The 19,395-nt window shown below is 40.0% G+C and overlaps 2 protein-coding genes across 2 annotated transcripts; one reads left to right on the top strand and one right to left on the bottom strand.

The window, feature by feature from the left end:
* Nucleotides 1-845: 845 nt before the first annotated feature.
* Nucleotides 846-12,376, bottom strand: LOC144640169 (flavin reductase (NADPH)-like). Its single transcript, XM_078499385.1, has 4 exons — nt 12,224-12,376; nt 3,535-3,704; nt 1,723-1,925; nt 846-1,076 (listed from the first exon to the last, which is right to left on the bottom strand). Exons 1-4 carry the CDS (start codon nt 12,374-12,376, stop codon nt 925-927), a joined length of 678 nt encoding a protein of 225 aa, XP_078355511.1. The 3' UTR covers nt 846-924.
* A 3,345-nt stretch (nt 12,377-15,721) lies between these two features.
* LOC144640222 (uncharacterized) lies at nt 15,722-17,092 on the top strand. Its single transcript, XM_078499423.1, has one exon. The coding sequence runs from the start codon at nt 15,722-15,724 to the stop codon at nt 17,090-17,092; it is 1,371 nt and encodes a 456-aa protein (XP_078355549.1).
* Nucleotides 17,093-19,395: the final 2,303 nt, after the last annotated feature.

Raw genomic sequence — 19,395 nt, 5'->3', positions numbered from 1 at the left:
GCCTACGGCCTCGTCGGCTAAGTATCAGGCGATATTCCGCGCGATTTCGCAGAATAATTGTTAAGTATACCACTCGAAAGCGTTGCATAACTAGTATTTACACTACGAATAGAAAGGGTACAAGAGGGGGCTCTCTGCGCGCAGTTTCCAATAAGGAGAAAGTAAAGCATAAAAAAAAAATGATTAAGATAAGATATTTTTATTTAAACACCGTTTAAAATCCCGTTCAGCATACAGTATAAAAATAAACAGCATGAAGATCTATCTACCTAACTAAACTAACTTATAATTACAGAATTACATCTAATTACACACTAAGCTGCTTTTCAAGGATGCCGTGTACAGAACTCATTCGAAGTTGCAGTGACGTAGTTTACGTTTAAAATCTTGTAAAGTCACCACAGATCGTAGATCATGGGATAGGCTGTTCTACAACTCAGCTCCTCTTTTTAAGAGAAGCTTTTCTTTAAATAATTGGTACGGGGCTGTGGAATAGCATGGCACGACATGACTACCAAGGTTAGCGAAAAGACGTTTACAAGACATACACAGACACACTTCATCTTCATTATTTATTACCGAGCTTAAAATTTACCATCTTTATTATTATTTATTACAAACTTGATGATTTACTGTTCCAGGATTATTCAAAGGGGGGGGGGGGGAGGCTGTTTACAAAAAGTTTGTTTACTATGGGGGAGTGGATGTTATCAAAAAGTTTAAGTTTGTCTGAGCTAACAATATCAACAATGTTTACACCCTGTTTATTTTAATTTTTCTTGTGGATCAAGTGGGTTGCCTAGGCACCCAACCCCCCCCCCCCCCCCCACCCCCACCCCTGGATCCGCCCTGTCATGTTTGTATTTGTGTACTCCTCGCCTTAGAAACAGAAGGCTGATACTCTCACAGAGAGACAGGGATAACTTATAATCCACCTATTGCAAATCCTCTCCGATCGTACACGTCACTATCCAAAACCTTTAGCAAGAACTCTGCAACATCCGGGCGTGTCATCATAAACTTGGTACCAGTGTTACATTGTCCTTCCTCGACTTTATAATTTCCTGTCCGTTCACCTACAAAGAAGGGTTGGTCCACTGGTGAGACCGAGTCCCAGTAATTTGACCCGACACTCAATAAGCAATGTTTGGCCACTTTTGGGCTTAATTATTAAGACATTTTGTTGCTAAACAAAATAAAACAATTGCAACAAGTTGTTGCAATTGAATAGTTTAAAAACTATTCCATGCGTTGTTTTAAATGTTGGAACATGTTGTACGAAAGTTCGACTTAGAAGCAAACTTTTGCTAAACATCTTTCAACAGCAGTCCAAAAGGGTAGGTAATGAAACGGTTCCAAAATGTTCCCTCCGCGATGTTGGATTGGAATGTTGGAACCATTTGAACCATAACTTCGCCTTACTCCATACAAATTTAACATCATGATGGAGCTTGTTTTGATTTTTATATTAATAGATTGATACATAATTGTGTTAAACCACTTTGAATGTTCATTGAACTCCTTCGCTGTTCCATGTCCTAAATATGTTTAGAGAGTTTGACCAAGTGGTATCCTTTTATGGGCCACCCATCACCATTGTCATTGTTGCTTCAAACATCACCACCACCAGAAAAAGGCTTCACAAAAAGCATTTTAAATACAAATTAAGCCAGAGGCTTGGTTTTGGAATTTTACCCATAAGTTGAAGCGCGATCGACTTACCATTGATTAATCCACAAGGTCTAACTATGGTGTAGCTCAACACTTGAGGATCAGTACTCTCGAGCATCTTCTCCATGATAGCCATATCTTTAATCATACCATTGAGAAACAGCGGGTTAATAATCCAATCCACCAGCCATGAATTGTTTGGGCCTGGCTGCGTGCACCATGCTGTCATAGTAACAAGTCTTTTCACACCACACCTGTAAATTTGTTAATTTATTTAAGACTAAATGTTCAGCACTTAAACAGTAAAGGCCAAAAAAGCGGTTTAAACTTCCAGGATTCCAGGCCCAAAATAGCAATGCTCCATGCATGCTGAGCTCTGCCCCCCCCCCCCCCCCACCTCCAAAAAAAAAAAAAAATGGTTCACCACTAAATTTTCCCGATTTTGGTTTTCATGTGCAGAGAGACCTTATCAGCCCATAGTTCCCATCTGAGAAACAAACCCGGATAAATAGTACTTGTCTGTAAAAATTTAAGAGTATAATTAGCCTGCGTTTGCGTAGATTCGCTATGGATGAGGGCCGATAGAGGTTCATTGTTCTTTCAGCCTCGTTCCTATTCCCTGGGACGCATTTTCTTCTCTCTCCCCAATACGAATCCAAGATTGTGCTCGCCGGATCAAAAAGCATTGGCTCAGCCTATCTCTGAACTATCTGTCTGATAGTTGCCCCTTGGAAATTTGATGTTCTTAAAACTTGCATAACGTATTAGCCCTGGAAGCTCTGCTATCAGGGGAAACACTCTATTGACTCTATTCACTCTTAGTAATATTCCTCGAAAGAAACACTCTTAGCACTATTGTTTAAACAGGTTCCAGACTCAAGCAAGCAGCAAAAAGCAGCAAAAAAGTTGGGGCTCTAGGCTCCAAGGGTTCCAACTTTAAGGGTTCTGAGGCTCTCTGAAAGGTGTCACTAGCCACTAGGCTAGTTAGCAAAAAAGTTAGTCTCGAGCCCTGGCCTGAAGTTGGGGCAGTCTCAGGGTTTATTCAGGGGTTTCAGTAAATTTACAGCTCTCCCGTGAAGGTCAAGCCATTTCGCTCGCATTGTCCTTCGAGCAAGTTTTGCCTTTTCGCCGTTTTTTTTTTCCCACCCACCCTTTCCATGGGTAAGTACCAGTAAGTATTTAGTTTTGCTTTCCAGTGTGATGGTGCCTGGTAGTTGCCGCTCCCAGGGTTGTCATGGTTACCATTCGCGGTTGCTGGCGGCTCTCACATAGTCTCAGGCACCATCCCCACAAGTCATCTATTGGCGATGAGTTTAATTGTACATTTAAGACATTTGGCCTTAAGCATAAAAGTCAATGATCAAATTTTTGGACTGTAGTTACATTACAACTTCATCCTGTGGCACACAAAGGTGTTAGTGAACTCTTGCTGATTTTAATGATGCAGGGGCAAAAGAAAAAAAAAAAGAAATGCTACTGACATTTTATTTTTCTGGACATCAAGTTTTTTCAAAACAAAGCCAACTGAAACAGCTTAAAGATAAATGAGGAAAAACACATCTTATTCTAGATTTCCCTTGTGGCCATGCAGTCATTACAAGCACATACTGAAAAAAAATGCTTGCTTGCTAATAAGTGCTCTATAGCCTTTAGCAATTTTCTTATTATTCTTAGTCTTGCGTCATATTATTAGAAATGCAAGGACAAACCTCTATTATCCGGATCACAAGGAACTCACAAAAACCGTTTGGATCATCAAGCGTGGATAATTGAAAATGAATTTAAATGTGAATGAGTTCTGCAATTCAGGCCCACAGAACAAAAATGTAGATAAAATTCAAATTGTATATGCTTATAAATTACCTTTTCATTCCTTCCAGTATAGCAAACATAGACTCAGAGTAGAAAGTTGTAGGATTAAAAATACTTGCGGCAACTCCTAAACAAGAAATTACGGCATCCTTTCCCTTTAAAGCAGCAATGAAACTCTCCACATCACAAGCATCACCTTTAACCAATTCTAAATTGGGATGCTTAAAAGAAAACAAATAAGTGCGATAGAATTTACTCGAACCACTGTTATCAAATTCTATTTTTTAGAGCACAGGTATCTGAAGCTTGCACAATGAGCAGTGTTTAGAGCAATTTTCAATTTTCAATGGATGGTCTGTGGAAATGAACCATGTGAAACACAATCTAACAAGTTTTCATTAAGCATACCAGTTCTGATCTTGTTATTGTTGTGTTTATCAAACCTAAGCCAAATAAAGTTGAAATACGGAGGTCACGGGTTCGAATCCCGTTGAAGCCCTGAATTTTTTTTCAGGCTTCTTTATTCCAATTGCTTAAATTGGAAATTCACTACGACAATCATTCATCACTCTCTTATCTTATACTACTTCGTAAGGGGTAAAACCAGATGAAAAAAAAAAAATGTGTCACATTGTATTATGAACTATGGTAGTAACGAAAACGAAGACCCCGAAAACGAAGACCTAAGACCTGAGACCCATACGAAAACTAAGACCCGTACGAAAACTAAGACCCATACGAAAACTAAGACCCATACGAAAACTAAGACCCATACGAAAACTAAGACCCGTACGAAAACTAAGACCCATACGAAAACTAAGACCCGTACGAAATCTAAGACACATACGAAAACGAAGACCCGTACGAAAACTAAGACCCGTACGAAAACGAAGACCCGTACGAAAACGAAGACCCGGCCAAAACCAACGTTACCCAGAGTTGCGTGACATTAATAATAATGACAGCCGATAATATTGAAGCAGACTGAGCGTACTGAGAACGTACTACTGAAATCGAAAATCAACGGTGATCAGAGAATCACATATTATGTGACTGTTTCACTATACAGAACGACAACAAATACGCCAAGTTTTCAATATGTAGAATATTTAACTTAATATAGAGCTATCTAATCGCCGATGTTCAGCGGCGAGGTAGTCCTGTCTGTATAATAAGGAAAAAACTCGCCGATGATCATCGGCGAGGTAGTCCTGTCTGTATAGTAAGGAAATTTAAGAGGCTGTATCTGTAATAGTGGTCTGCCTGATCTGGCTTGTTAAATAGATTTCGCTCTTTTCTAGTGTGTTGCAAGACTTTCATGTACTTATACTAAAAACACAATTCACTTGACCGGATCATTAATTTTTTTCGAGTTTTTAAGGATTTTCGGTTCACCCGAACGAGCACTTGTAACAACCACTGTCAAGGCTTAAATTTACCACAACTTTGAAAATTAATTAAAAAAGAACTAACAACTTCTGTACCAAACAAACACTACAGCCTGTTAAATTATGTCTTTTTAATTTATCACACCAACTTTCACGAACATTGAGCTCGAATCAAGCTAGCAGCAAAACATTAACGACACCCCTATCACACACCTTGATGAAACCCTTGAAAACGGCTCAGATTCAAACTTTATTTTTGAAAAAGTGAGGCGGTCTACTTCAATCAAACCAACGCAGCCGAAAAGTAGATGTAATAGAAAATGTTCCTATCGAAAAAAACCTTTTGGTATCGTCTTAATGAAATATTTACAGCTGTGTAAACTTGCCCAATTTCGAAGATCTTCATGTTTGCAGCCATTTTGAGGGACTCGTCAGGACGAGGAGTTTCATCAACTGGCCTCGCAGACATACCTCACACCTTCAGAAATAAACAAAGATTAGATATAAATGCAGTGCAGTTCAACTGAAAAAGAATAAATCGTGTTTAAAAATGGAAGCTCGACTTACATTTCAACGATTTCTACGGGCGTAAGGTCATTCTTGTTCGAATTTCGCTTGATGATTCCACAACAAATAACAATATTTGACACGCAGACTTTGACTGAATGTAGCGTTTGAATCAGTTAAAGGTAGTAACCTCGTGCTTTCCCTTCTTTACCGGCGTACAGCGAAGTTGTTTTCACGACAAAACAGCAAGCATCAGGTAAAGAAGACCAAACTGACATGTTTATCGATTGGTCGGTTATATACTTCATGTATGGAGTACCGTTGTGTACCGTATGTGTACCGTATAGTGCCTCATACATGAAGTAGTGACCGACAGGCCGTTTCTTCAGCTGTTTCTTCGACGTTCAAACGTTTTGCGATGGAAAATCTTTGCTGTACGCCAGTAAGGAAGGAAAAGCACAAAGTTACTGCCTTGAGCTGATTCATAGGTTACATTAAGTCGAAGTTTGTATGTCAAATATTGTTATTTCTAGTGGAATCATCGAGCGAAATTCCAATAGTAACAACCGTACGTCCGTAGACGTCCGTAACAGTCAAAATGTAAGTCGAGCTTCCATTTTTAAACACGATTTATTCTCTTTCAGTTGAACTGCACTGCATTTATATCTAATCTTTGTTTATTTCTGAAGGTGTGAGGTATGTCTGCGAGGCCAGTTGATGAAACTCCTCGTCCTGACGAGTCCCTCAAAATGGCTGCAAACATGAAGATCTTCGAAATTGGGCAAGTTTACACAGCTGTAAATATTTCATTAAGACGATACCAAAAGGTTTTTTTCGATAGGAACATTTTCTATTACATCTACTTTTCGGCTGCGTTGGTTTGATTGAAGTAGACCGCCTCACTTTTTCAAAAATAAAGTTTGAATCTGAGCCGTTTTCAAGTGTTTCATCAAGGTGTGTGATAGGGGTGTCATTAATGTTTTGCTGCTAGCTTAATTCGAGCTCAATGTTCGTGAAAGTTGGTGTGATAAACTAAAAAGACATAATTTAACAGGCTGTAGTGTTTGTTTGGTACAGAAGTTGTTAGTTCTTTTTTAATTAATTTTCAAAGTTGTGGTAAATTTAAGCCTTGACAGTGGTCGTTACAAGTGCTCGTTCGGGTGAACCGAAAATCCTTAAAAACTCGAAAAAAATTAATGATCCGGTCAAGTGAATTGTGTTTTTAGTATAAGTACATGAAAGTCTTGCAACACACTAGAAAAGAGCGAAATCTATTTAACAAGCCAGATCGGGCAGACCACTATTACAGATACAGCCTCTTAAAACTCGCCGATGATCATCGGCGAGGTAGTCCTGTCTGTATAATAAGGAAATTTAAAACTCGCCGATGATTATCGGCGAGGTAGTCCAGTCTATATACTAAAGAAATTCAAAACTCGCCGATGATCATCGGCGAGGCAGTCCTGTCTGTATATAAGTAAAAAATTCAAAACTCGCCGATGATCAGCGGCGAAGAAGTCCTGGCTATATATTAAAAAAAAATCCAAAACTCGCCGATGATCATCGGCGAGGTAGTCCTGTCTGTATAATAAGGAAATTTGAAACTCGCCGTTGATCATCGGCGAGGTAGTCCTGTCTGTATAATAAAGAAATTCAAAACTCGCCGATGATCAGCGGCGAAGAAGTCCTGGCTATATATTAAAAAAAAATCTAAAACTCGCCGATGATCATCGGCGAGGTAGCCTGTCTGTATAATAAAGAAATTCAAAACTCGCCGATGATCAGCGGCGAAGAAGTCCTGGCTATATATTAAAGAAAATCCAAAACTCGCCGATGATCATCGGCGAGGTTGTCCTGTATGTATAAGAAAGATATTGAAAACTCGCCAATGATCAGCGGCGAGGTAGTCTCAAGATATTTTTCACCGTGTATAAATTAAAGTAAGGAAAGTATCTTTATTTCAGTGTCAAATTCGTCTAGCGCCGTAAAGGCGCTAATTGGGGACACTCTAATAATGGAAAAAAGTGAATAGAAAAGATAAATAGATAAAAGTTACAGACAGAAGATAGATAAAAGTTACACTTGGAGTTGGTTTTCACTCACATATATGAAGTGGTGTCATTTACCTGGATGGACAAAATCCTTGTGATTGCAAGGGCATCTTCTTCATCGTGGTGTTGATACTTTCGAAGCCACGTATCAACCTCCCTGGCACAACCGCGGAGACAATCAGCATAGCTGGAGAACATCTTTCCAAGCTAATATAAAAATTTCCTAAAGCTATGTACCTCTACGTACGAACGATATCACGCGCTGAAGAATACGGCGGAAACCACGTGCGAGAATTGAATATTTGTTTTGTTAATGTAACAAACTACCCTTTAAAACACCTTCGTGATACGAGGGGTTGCCACTTCGTAGATGACAAAGCCAATGGATTTAAAGACGATGCTCGAAAGCCCGAAAATTTTCGGGCCGATTTCAGCACGATCATTGTCATAATTCATACAATATCTTATAAACGGAGATGTTCCATGAAACTTTGCTAGAAGTTTAATATTCAATATCTTACAGATATGTTAAAGCTCTTCGGATCGATTCTGGGCGAGATAATTGTCATAATTCACACAATATCTTGTATTATAAAATATCTCAGATACTACGCGCGCTCTTATTGGTCAAAAACCTATGTACTATTGTACCGGTAAAGTCCCGCTTCTGTCCCGACATGGCCGCACTACGCTCGATTACGCATAAGGACGAAGAATTGAACTTAGTTTAATGTATTCTTTTGGTCTATCTGATGGTTAAAACGGAGGATATATGATTCTCGTAAATGATCATGAAAATTAACTGAGGGCGGATAACAAAATTGAATTTTCCCGCCCACCACGAAGGAACTAGAGAAAAAACGAAAACGGAGAGACAAACATATGAGAAGGAACACAATAAACAGGTACGCTTTCACTGGACTGGAAAAATATTAAAAACATGGATATGGTTCCATTCAACATAAACTCGGAAACTTTATATGAAAGGAATTAAAACTGATCAAATTGGTCGCGATGAACATGAATTATTTTGATGGCAGAACCTCACGCTGAGTTCTTGTACGCGCTTGAATTATATTTTCAGTTTTACGTGCTTTCAGTGCTTTCTCCCAAGTCTGTTATTCGGCGTAAACGAAAGAATATGGAACAAATAAATTCATAACAAATTTCTAAAGCACTGTTTGTGGAACTAACCTTTATTCTCAATACCTTCGTCAGTCTGTGAAGTTTGTAAACTTCCAAAGTTTTCGTGTTTCTTTTACCCACTTTTACTTTCGCGATGAATGACTCCGGCCATAATTTGCTAGATTTCCACGTCAAAGAACTTTTAAATCGTTGAATACATTTTATACCGTGACAGTTTGTCTTTTTCCTTTCCTTTCTTATGACTTTCATAGCTTTAAGAGAACTTGTAAACGTTTTTGTCGCGTCGATTTGTGGATTTTGTGTGTGGAGCTAAACCTGTGTTTTATTCTTTCGGCCGCTGTGATTGGTTTGCCGCGTCATCCGATCAACTTGTTGAGAATAAGACATTTGATCACAGATTCCCATTTCTTTGAAGAACGTTTTCTATAGTTATTTCATAAAAGCAATAGACCACACTTTCTAGGGCTTTACTGGCGTAATAAAACCACGCGGGATGTTGGAAGAACACGAGAAAAGCTTGTAAATCCCTCGCCTCCGGCTCGAGATTTACAAGCTTTTCTCGTGTTCTCCCAACATCCCGCGTGGTTTTATTACGCCAGTAAAGCCCTAGAAAGTGTGGTCTATTGCTTAAAACAAAGACGTTCCATGAAACTTTGCCACCATGGGCCAGTTTGGGCGGAACAGATTTGGAGAACATCACCTCGTCACTGGTCATGGGCTAGTCTTAGAGTTCTTCTTACTGGAGACAGGACTCGCCTTGTTAATACGGACTGAAGACTATCTCGCCGCTGATCATCGGCGAGTTTTAAATTTCCTTATTATATAGACAGGACTACCTCGCCGCTGATCATCGGCGAGTTTTAAATTTCCTTATTATATACACAGGACTACCTCGCCGATAATCATCGGCGAGTTTTAAATTTCCTTATTATATAGACAGGACTACCTCGCCGCTGATCATCGGCGAGTTTTAAATTTCCTTATTATATAGACAGGACTACCTCGCCGCTGATCATCGGCGAGTTTTAAATTTCCTTATTATATAGACAGGACTACCTGGCCGCTGATCATCGGCGGGTTTTAAGTTTCCTTACTATACAGACAGGACTACCTCGCCGATGATCATCGGCGAGTGTTCCGTTCTGTATATCAGTGAAATGTAGTAATCACAGATTATTACATTCACATAAAATCAAATTTCTCTATAGATATAAACATTCACATAATATGTGAATGTATGTACACCCGAAAATCAATGAGTGCTTTCCATTTACATGAAATTTTCGGTGAGAATTTTTCGACAAATGGAACGTTACAGTTATTTCAACACGTAAACGGAATGAAAAGATGCTGTTCCTTTTGAAAATTCCATTCTGATAGCACTGCGAGAGCCTAGGTCACACATGACTTGCCAAGGTTTTTAATCTTTTGGTCGGGGAAATGAGACAAGTACAAATATCGCGTGACATTTGTACTCGTTTTGCGCGATGTTTGTACTATACGAATCAGTGTTGGATAAGAATAATATTGAAGCAGACGAGTAATGAGAACGTATCGATCAAGTTTCATTGAAATCCTACAAATATTTGTCTTTAATTTTGAAGTGAGTACACCTCGCTACGCGCTACATGAGTAAAATTAAAACAGTCTTGGCCAGTACGCCTGTTGCCCCGCTAAATGAATGAAAGGTCATTATTGATATGACTACACATAAGAAGCACCAACAAAACCTTTATTTACTAAATTTAGAAAAATCTATCATTCATTATCATTGAAACTGAAACAAACAACTCTAAGTAAAACTAGATAACCTCGCAAACTGACAAGGGACACAATGTAGCCCTGTTTGCGACACTACACTGTCGCAAACTGCGAAGAAAATGAAATGTACTCGTTCAATGTCAAATCATATACATAACAGTTCGAGACATTTCGAAACGAATAACGATGGCACACGTTCATGTAAACAACAATATCGACAATGTAAAGGACACTACAGATGACGCGCTTCTAGTTTCAAATAAAAGAAAACACCATCTGATAAATCGGTTACGCGTGGAAACGATTTAAAAGGTACTAGTCTTGAATACCTCTCATTTATACTTAGCAAAGAAACAAAAACAAAGCACCAGATTTGAGATTCGAGGATATCGAACATAAACGTTGGAACAACCACCAGAATTAACTGGATAAGGGAGATTCATTCCCAAAATTAATGGGATATAGGATACTCAGTCACCCCTAATGTCATGGCCTCTAAAGGCATCATTGGAGAGCATCCCAGCACAATCCCCCCCCCCCCCCCCCTTCTCCGCACCCTTCTACGCGGATGTAAAGCGAGAAATAATAATCGGGTAGCGAAGTTTATTGAAGCAAGTATTGTGCGCGAGAAGATTTCAATACGGTGCATTACTGCTGGGAGACTTTGGCTGTCTCTTCTGTGACGCAGAAGCAACTGTTTTCGATCAGGTTTTAGTTTTCGATCAAGTCTAGATTTTTGATCAGTAGTACGTTCTCAGTACGCTCAGTCTGCTTCAATATTATTCTGTCATTATTATTAATGTCACGCAACTCTGGGTAACGCTGGTTTTGGCCGGGTCTTCGTTTTCGTCCCGGTTTTCGTATATACGGGTCTTCGTTTTCGTACGGGTCTTTGTTTTCGTATATACGGGTCTTCGTTTTCGTATGGGTCTTAGTTTTCGTATGGGTCTTCGTTTTCGTACAAGTCTTAGTTTTCGTACGGGTCTTAGTTTTCGTACGGGTCTTCGTTTTCGTACGGGTCTTAGTTTTCGTATGGGTCTTAGTTTTCGTATGGGTCTTAGTTTTCGTACGGGTCTTAGTTTTCGTATGGGTCTTAGTTTTCGTATGGGTCTTAGGTCTTAGTTTTCGTACGGGTCTTAGTTTTCGTATGGGTCTTAGGTCTTAGGTCTTCGTTTTCGGGGTCTTCGTTTTCGTTACTACCTATGAACTATAGCAGCATGTTTGATCGAAATTATTTTTTATTAACTGGTTTTGAATTTAGCTTTAAAATCTCATCATTAATCAATTGCATTTCAAATATATTATGAATGATGCACTAGGAGAGGGGGGCTTATCTCTGGGGGGGGGGGGGGGGCATATCATTAAAGATATTTTTTAAGCGTATGATTGGTCTAAACAATTCATGTGATGTAGCCAAAACTGGGAAATATCAGTTGATATAAGACGTAAACTAAAATTCATATGCAGAGTCTGGGCTACCTATGAACTTATATTACCGGAAAACAATGTTAACCTTCTATTAAGCCTCTTTTTTTCCCGGCGTATCCAATCGAACAATATCGAAACAAAAATAAATCGAAAACAATTGAACACCAATCGTTTGATTGGGTTCGGTAATCGATTCCAATAATCGAACCAAATCGAACGATTGGTGTTCGATTGGGTTCAAGAACCGAACGTCCGATTGGACCGGATACGCCGGGTTTTTTGGATGGGGGTGGGGGTGAGGGGGGGGGGGGCGGTGGGGATTATAACATGTTATTATTCATGATAGGGGGGGAGTGTTGATCATTCAGAGAGGGCCTTATGAGAGGGGGGGGGGGGGGTACAGCAATCAGTTCAATATTTGCAGTCTGAACGACCAATGTAAAACTTGTACTTAAAAACGTACCGTTTTTCGACTCTCTCCGGTGTTCTCACCACGGCTGTTACAAGGTAGCCTTGCTCTAGTGCTTGTGTTACTACCTCCTTTCCCGTCCCCCCGGTGCCCCCAAATACAACCAGTTTTAACGCTCTCGAATCTGCACTTTCGGCCGCCATTTTGCTTTAAAATTATGCGAAAGGCCTGGGTTTGAATTATATAAAACCCTTACCCAGGCCCACTCCTTAGCAAATGGACCTATTGAGTTCTCTGTCTGCCTGTTTGTTTGTTTGTTTGTTTGTTTGTTTGATTGTTCTGTTGTTTGTTGTTTACTACTTACCATTATGCTCTGTGTTCGTCCATACGACGAACCAGGCGTAAAAATATGGATCCACCCCATGGTGGACCATCTCCTGGACCCTGACCATAGACCACCTCGTGGAAAAATTACCTTACAACTTTTCTTAATTCCAGGCATAACTAATCGATGACATCAATGACATCAATGAAATCAATGAGTAATCGATGGGTAATCAGTTGATAAGTCATTGATTATTGCCGATGATCAATGAGTAATCGATGACTAATCGATAGGCCACAAAATTTTTGGTCATCGATTGCATCGATTAGTCATCGATTGAATTGATTACTCATCGATATAGTCTCGTGGTTGTAAACCGGAACTTGTAAAAGTACGTATAACTTGTATAACACGCTATAACAATCTAACAATATCATGGTAACACGTGAAAAAAGTACAGAAAGTAAAAGTGCTTGCAGCTGTTCCGGTACGTAATGTAAGTGCTTATGAGGGCTGTCTCCCTAAGCCGAAGCAGTTTTACTTTGCTGACAAACATCCACCGACCAAAATCTCTAACCACGTAGTCGATTCTTGTCTTCGTACTTGTTAATTTCATTTGCAGACCCGGGGGGGGGGGGGGGGTACTCCCTATAATGGCCTATACGGGGAGGCTCCGCCCGAAAGGGTTACCTTTTTCAGGCTTCAGGTATATAAAAGGGTAGGGATTTCACGAGTTTAAGTATATGAAAGGGTATGGAAATCTGTCATTTGGCTATTTACAAGGGCCTTTAATTAAAATATTTCGAACAGAAGCAATTTATGGCTGTTTTATTATAATTTATTAATCGCTACCTAAAAATGACAAGAATACGTCCTATTTTAAGTCCACGCCATTCTCTTAGGTATATGAAAGGGGTACCTTTTTTCAGTTAAAGGTATACGAAATGGGTACAATTTCTGTCACAAATGGTATATAAAAGGGTAAGGGGTTAGAACTTGGGGCGGAGCCTCCCCGTATAAAATTTTTTTGAGTACACCCCTCCCCCGGGTTTCCAGACTGGTTGGTTTTCCTGTTCAATTGTTTTGTTATTAAATAAAGAGTTGGGTAAAGTGAAATATTGAAATATCATCTGTATTTGTGCTTAGCCCTTCACGTCTTGATATGCCGAATGGTTATTTGACCTTTTGTGAGGGTGTAATTTCGTCAACAAGAATGCCAGTTATAAAGCAAAATGTGACCAACATAGAGAAAAAAATCACAAAAAATGGTACAAGAAAGCAAGGAATACAAATGATGATGATGATGATTATTATTATTATTATTATTATTATTATTATTATTATTTTGTGTGCAGTATGATAGTTGATGAGTAATCGATGGGTCATCGATGAGTAATCAATAACATCAATAGGTAATCAATTACATCAATGAGTAATCGATGTCATCGATGAGTAATCGATAGGCCACAAAATTTTTGGGCTTCGATTACTCATCGATTACTTATTGATCATCGCCAATAATCAATGACTAATCAACTGATTACCCATCGATTACTCATTGATTACCAATTGATGTCATTGTTCATCGATTAGTTATGCCTGGTTAATTTCACTGTAGTGCTTAACAAAATCTGAAATTGTGGGACAACCTTAATAGCATATTCCGAGTATGCATGGCACATTTTCAGAAAATTGTATACGTACATCGGCAATTGCTCGCTTAATTACTCTCTCTTACACTTTTTTTTGGTATTTGTTCGAATATCAATCAATCAATCAATCAATCAATCAATCAATCAATCAAAACCTTTATTTAGAAACGATGGGGTAAAAAAAGCTACATAGATTGTGGGGTCGTGTGTAAATAAAACATTAATACTATTAGATAAAGACATTAAACTATATTAAGGTAAAAACGCTAAACTTATCGCTAAAAATGATTTAAATTACTAAATTGTTACAACGACAAAAAGATAAAAAACACTAAGAACTCTTACAATAGGGATTGTTAAAATGGGTATTTTAAATTATGTTCCGTGTTGATCATTTTCATAAAACTCCTAAGGGATATTGCTTCGTGGCACTCGCGGTAAAAAGTTCCAGAGCACTGCCCTTCTGTAAGAAGTTGAAAGTTTCATGGAATTGTCATTAAATGATGAAGGAATTAGTAGATGTTTTTTTTTTCAGAATCGAAAGTTTGTATGTATTTCTTAAAGTGACCCATTTAGCGCGGTCAAGGACTTTAGTAGATGGCATGTCTTTTGGTAGGTTAAAAATGATCCTTGCCGCTCTGCAGTGCAACCTTTCAAGTGCATCAAAGTCGTCTTGACGACTCATGTCCCACCAGACGGTTATACCATACGTGACTAACGGGATTACAATTATGTCGTATAACTTTTAAAAAAGAACTTGCTTAGATAAAAACCTACCATTCTTAATGAGGTTTGGCACATCTGCAAAGTTCTTCTTAAGGTTATTGACCTGTGGAGACCAACTCAAGTTTGTGATCTATCAACGCCCACGAGTCGGCTATGTTAAACCCAATTGAGGCAGTTTTCTATTAGCAGTATCGGAGGAAGGGGGCCAGTGATAGATCCTTTGCAGATAAGCATACAGTGCACCAGGCGTATAATTCTTTAAGTGATTGATTAAGGGCATCTGAGACTTCCTCTATACTGTTTCCAACACAGTAAAGGGTAGTGTACTAAGCGTACATATACACGGTGGCTGACTGTACAGACTCCACGAGGTCGCTTGTATACAGGACGAACAACGTGGAACCAAGACCACTGCATTGTGGAACGCCGGATGCCTCAAGGCTGTAGCTAGATCTCTGCCCGTTCAGGACCGTATACTGTGACCTGGACGTTAGGGGGCCGCGTATACCATATTTGCACTGGAGAACTAAACGAATCCAATCATTCGATTTCAGTTCAATTAAGCCGATTAGATTATCGCGTGAGAACGCTAACGTGACTTTCCTTTTAGAATTCTATAGAAACTGCCTCGTCCCCAGGCGTCCTTCTCCAGGCCAGGCAACCCAGGGAGACCTATTGTGTCGGTATGCAACTGCCCCACTGAACTCTTGGCAACTTACCTCGATCAAATCACTTCTCCCTTAGTTCGCAGTTTGCCCAGCTATGTCAAGGACACCAACCACATGCTCGACATCGCGCAGACTTTTAGCTATCCGACGACCAGCGCTAATCGTTTTGTGTTCACAATGGACATCAAGTCTTTGTACACAGTAATACCAAACAACGATGGCCTTTTAGCGTTAACACATTTCTTAGACAAACGGCCAGTGCTGGAACCACCTACGCATACTTTAGTACGCCTTGCAGAGTTGGTCCTCACACTTAACAGCTTCAGTTTCAATGGAGGTTTCTACCAACAAACGGGTGGCGTGGCAATGGGAAGTAGACTTGGGCCCAACTACGCCTGTCTGTTCGTCGGCCACGTCGAAGAACAGATTTTCCAACAGTATCCTGGGAGGAAGCCTGACCTCTACAAGCGTTATATTGATGACATTGTAGGGGCAGCTGCTTGTAGCAAGAGCGAACTTGACGACTTTGCCACGTTCGTTAACAACTTCCATCCAAGCCTTCAGTTCACCTGGGCCATCAGTGACAAACAGCTTCCTTTCCTAGACCTCTTCCTGAAGCCAACACCTCAAGGACTGGCGACAACCATTCACTACAAGGAAACCGACTCACACTCGTATCTCACGTACACTTCGGCACATCCTGTCCAGTGTAAGAACTCCGTCCCTTATAGCCAGTTTCTACGCCTCAAACGAATATGCAGTGACGAAAATGACTATAACACCAAAAGCAAAGAAATGTCATCTTTCTTTCTGCACCGTGAGTATCCTCCAGCAGTTGTAGAGCGAGCCCTCCAACGCGTCAACAGCATCTCCCGCGAAACTGCCTTGCGACCATCTAACGACGGGCAATCCAACGAGCAAGTTATCCCCTTGGTATTAACTTACAACCCAATCAACCGCCACGTGAAGAACATTCTTTCAAAGAACTTCTCTCTGCTCAAATCAGATCCTGAAACAAAGGAACTCTTTGACAACTCGCGCGTACTCGGTGCTTACCGCCGGGACACCAATTTAAGAGATTCCTTGGTTCGCAGCAGTCTTCAATCCGGCGCTAACACAGGGGATGAACCCCATGGAACCTTTCCGTGCCACCGCCCACGATGCAGGACCTGCGCCCATGCCAATCCAGCCTCCCAGATCAACACCCCTGGTGGACCGCTGACAATACGACAGAGGTTCTCGTGCACGACCAGTAACATCGTTTATATTATCACTTGTCGTGCATGCACCATGTCGTACATTGGCGAAACAGGACGTAGGCTCGGTGATAGGTTCTGCGAACATTTAAGATCTGTCGAGAGGAAAGCTGACCTGCCCGTAGCAAAACACTTCTCCTCGCCTGGTCACACAACAGATGACATGATGGTGTCTGTTGTGCGATCAGGCCTTACGAACATCAGAGAAAGACGCAGCGCGGAAGGCCGCCTGATCTTCAAATGCCGCACTCTACAGCCGCGCGGCATAAACATTGACTTTGCTTTTATTTAAATGGACTCAGTTAGCGCGCGCGCACGCAATGTTGCCACATTCAAAGAAAATGACGCGCGCTGACTTTAACGGCTATTTTCCACTGATGAAGGGACAGAAGTCCCGAAACGTCTGGATTTATTTACAAAAATTAGCGCATAAACGAAACTCTAACTTTATTATGTGATCAACAGACTGCGCTACACAGTTTTGAACAATATTTTGACAATATTGTGATCTTATTGTCCTTCTCCTTGGTCGTGCACGGGGGCAACCATTGACCCCCGCGCTTCCTGTTTTCCCGCCTTACCGCGTTAACCGACCGGCCGACCGGCACCTGGAGACGAAGCAGCTACAGAAAACTTTGACAAATCTTCGGTGTTTATATAGACAGTAGTTCGACAGCGAAATAATTAACTGATAAGGATAAAAAAGCCAGACAAAACGTGTGTTGCACGTGTTGTTTCGACCGTCTTCCATCATCCCGTTTCCCGCCCGAAAAAAAAAAAAAAAAAAAAAAAAACAACAACAACAACAACAACATTGAAAACAATTATTCCCGCGTCCCGTCATGAATAACCAACTTCCTGCTTCTCGCCGACCCCTTACAATCCCGCATTTCTCCTCAAAAGTTACTTTCATCCGGTATCCCGGCAGCGAAAATTAAGACCAATAAAGTTGATAGATATTAAAAAAGTCTCATCCCGCATCCCGCTAACCCTATGTTAGACCCTCGATAAAATTCTCAACCGCGGATATTGCATTTCTAGCTTTCTGATTGGTTTGCTGAATCCCGGTTATCAGCTCGTATACCTATGTTTGACCTTATATGGGAAATGAGTGCGGCAAGTGCCGCTTAGCGTAAATTTTTTTTTGCGGGAAGCGACAGCATCAAATAAAGGTTTTAAACAGCAAATTTGGCGAGCTTTATGAACAAGAAATAATTAGCGGCGCCTACAAAGACCACAGAAATGCCATAGTAAATTTAATTACGCAAAACAAAAAGAATAGATGCGAAAAGTTTATAATTAATAATACTTTTAAACGCACAACAACAGCGTTTGAATAAAGTAGAAAAGCAGCAAATAATTTACGAAACTAGAGAACGGCAAACTGACACAGTTTCATTCAGTGTACGTACGTCATAAAACTAGGCTCAGCACTTCAGTAAAGTTTGTTACCTTTCAATCTTGGTTTTGTCCTTTTTAACTTTAATAAACCTGTTCCTCTTTGAGCTAAGTTTCGCTTCCAATAATATAGCAGTCGTGATGACAGCCGTGGAGCCGTAAAGAAGTACAATGTAAACACTTGCTTCGTTTGACTTGCACAAGACTTGTAGTTTTCAGAAAAGCTTTTGCTTCGGATCTTCTCGTAAATCTTAACTGTTGTCACAGTTTCCAGGATATTTAGACGACTTTAGAGGGGATTGTTCGCTCGCTTTCCTCGTATGTTTCATTCAACACAAGAAGTGAATACCGCGCCAGAAATTTTCGCGCCTTCTCATACCATCACTTCGTTTACATCAAAATGAAATGTCCAGTCGATTTAAACTTGAGAATAATTTAATAAAACAATTATTCCATTCGCCCTTGTTGGATACGAGTCGATATAGCCAAATCGGCGGTTCGCGCCTCGTTGGCTATTTACCACCTCGTATCCAACGCGGGCTCATGGAATAATTGGAGGCTACTAGATCAAACCGGGACCTTTTCTTAGGTTAGGCATGGCGCTATTCAAGCTAACCGGAATACCAGTCAGCCAGACTGCAGTCTGTATTTGTTGCACACCGGTAGATACCTAGTGTCCGATAGCACAATTAATGAAACAGATTTTTTAAAGTGAAATTTATTTCATACATGCACCTGTTTTTATAATTATCCCCTTTCAGTGAATAAATTGAAAATATATATTTTTCTGCAAATGTTTAAAAATATCCCAAATTCACTTTAGTAATAAAAGTTTTATTAACTCAGCCTAATAGCTAAGCAGTCACAAAGTTTTGTCCTGCCGTCTTGTGATACTATGCTGTAACTAACTACGATTTGGAAATGTCCATATTGAAATAACAAAATATAACTAACTGAGCTTGTTGAAGCACCAAACAACAATAGAAAAGGAAACTGGACTTTGACTTTTTGTAAGATCTTAAGATAATCATTATTTTTACTCGTCATATAGCCTGCGTAGCAGGCGTCTGTTTACGTTTTTTAGCGCATTTAAAAGAGTGGGCGATCGTGAGAAGGCTGCGAAAGGGCATATGACACTGCCTTTATATTAAGTATATTTTATATTTGGTTTAAAATTTTTCAAACCAGTTTGATTTT

The sequence above is a fragment of the Oculina patagonica genome, unplaced genomic scaffold (genome assembly GCF_052425735.1).
Source record: "Oculina patagonica isolate OP01 unplaced genomic scaffold, crgOcupat unplaced2, whole genome shotgun sequence".
NCBI lineage: Eukaryota > Metazoa > Cnidaria > Anthozoa > Scleractinia > Oculinidae > Oculina > Oculina patagonica.
Note: the sequence above shows the minus strand (reverse complement) of the source record. Positions and strands in the feature narration are given on the sequence as shown.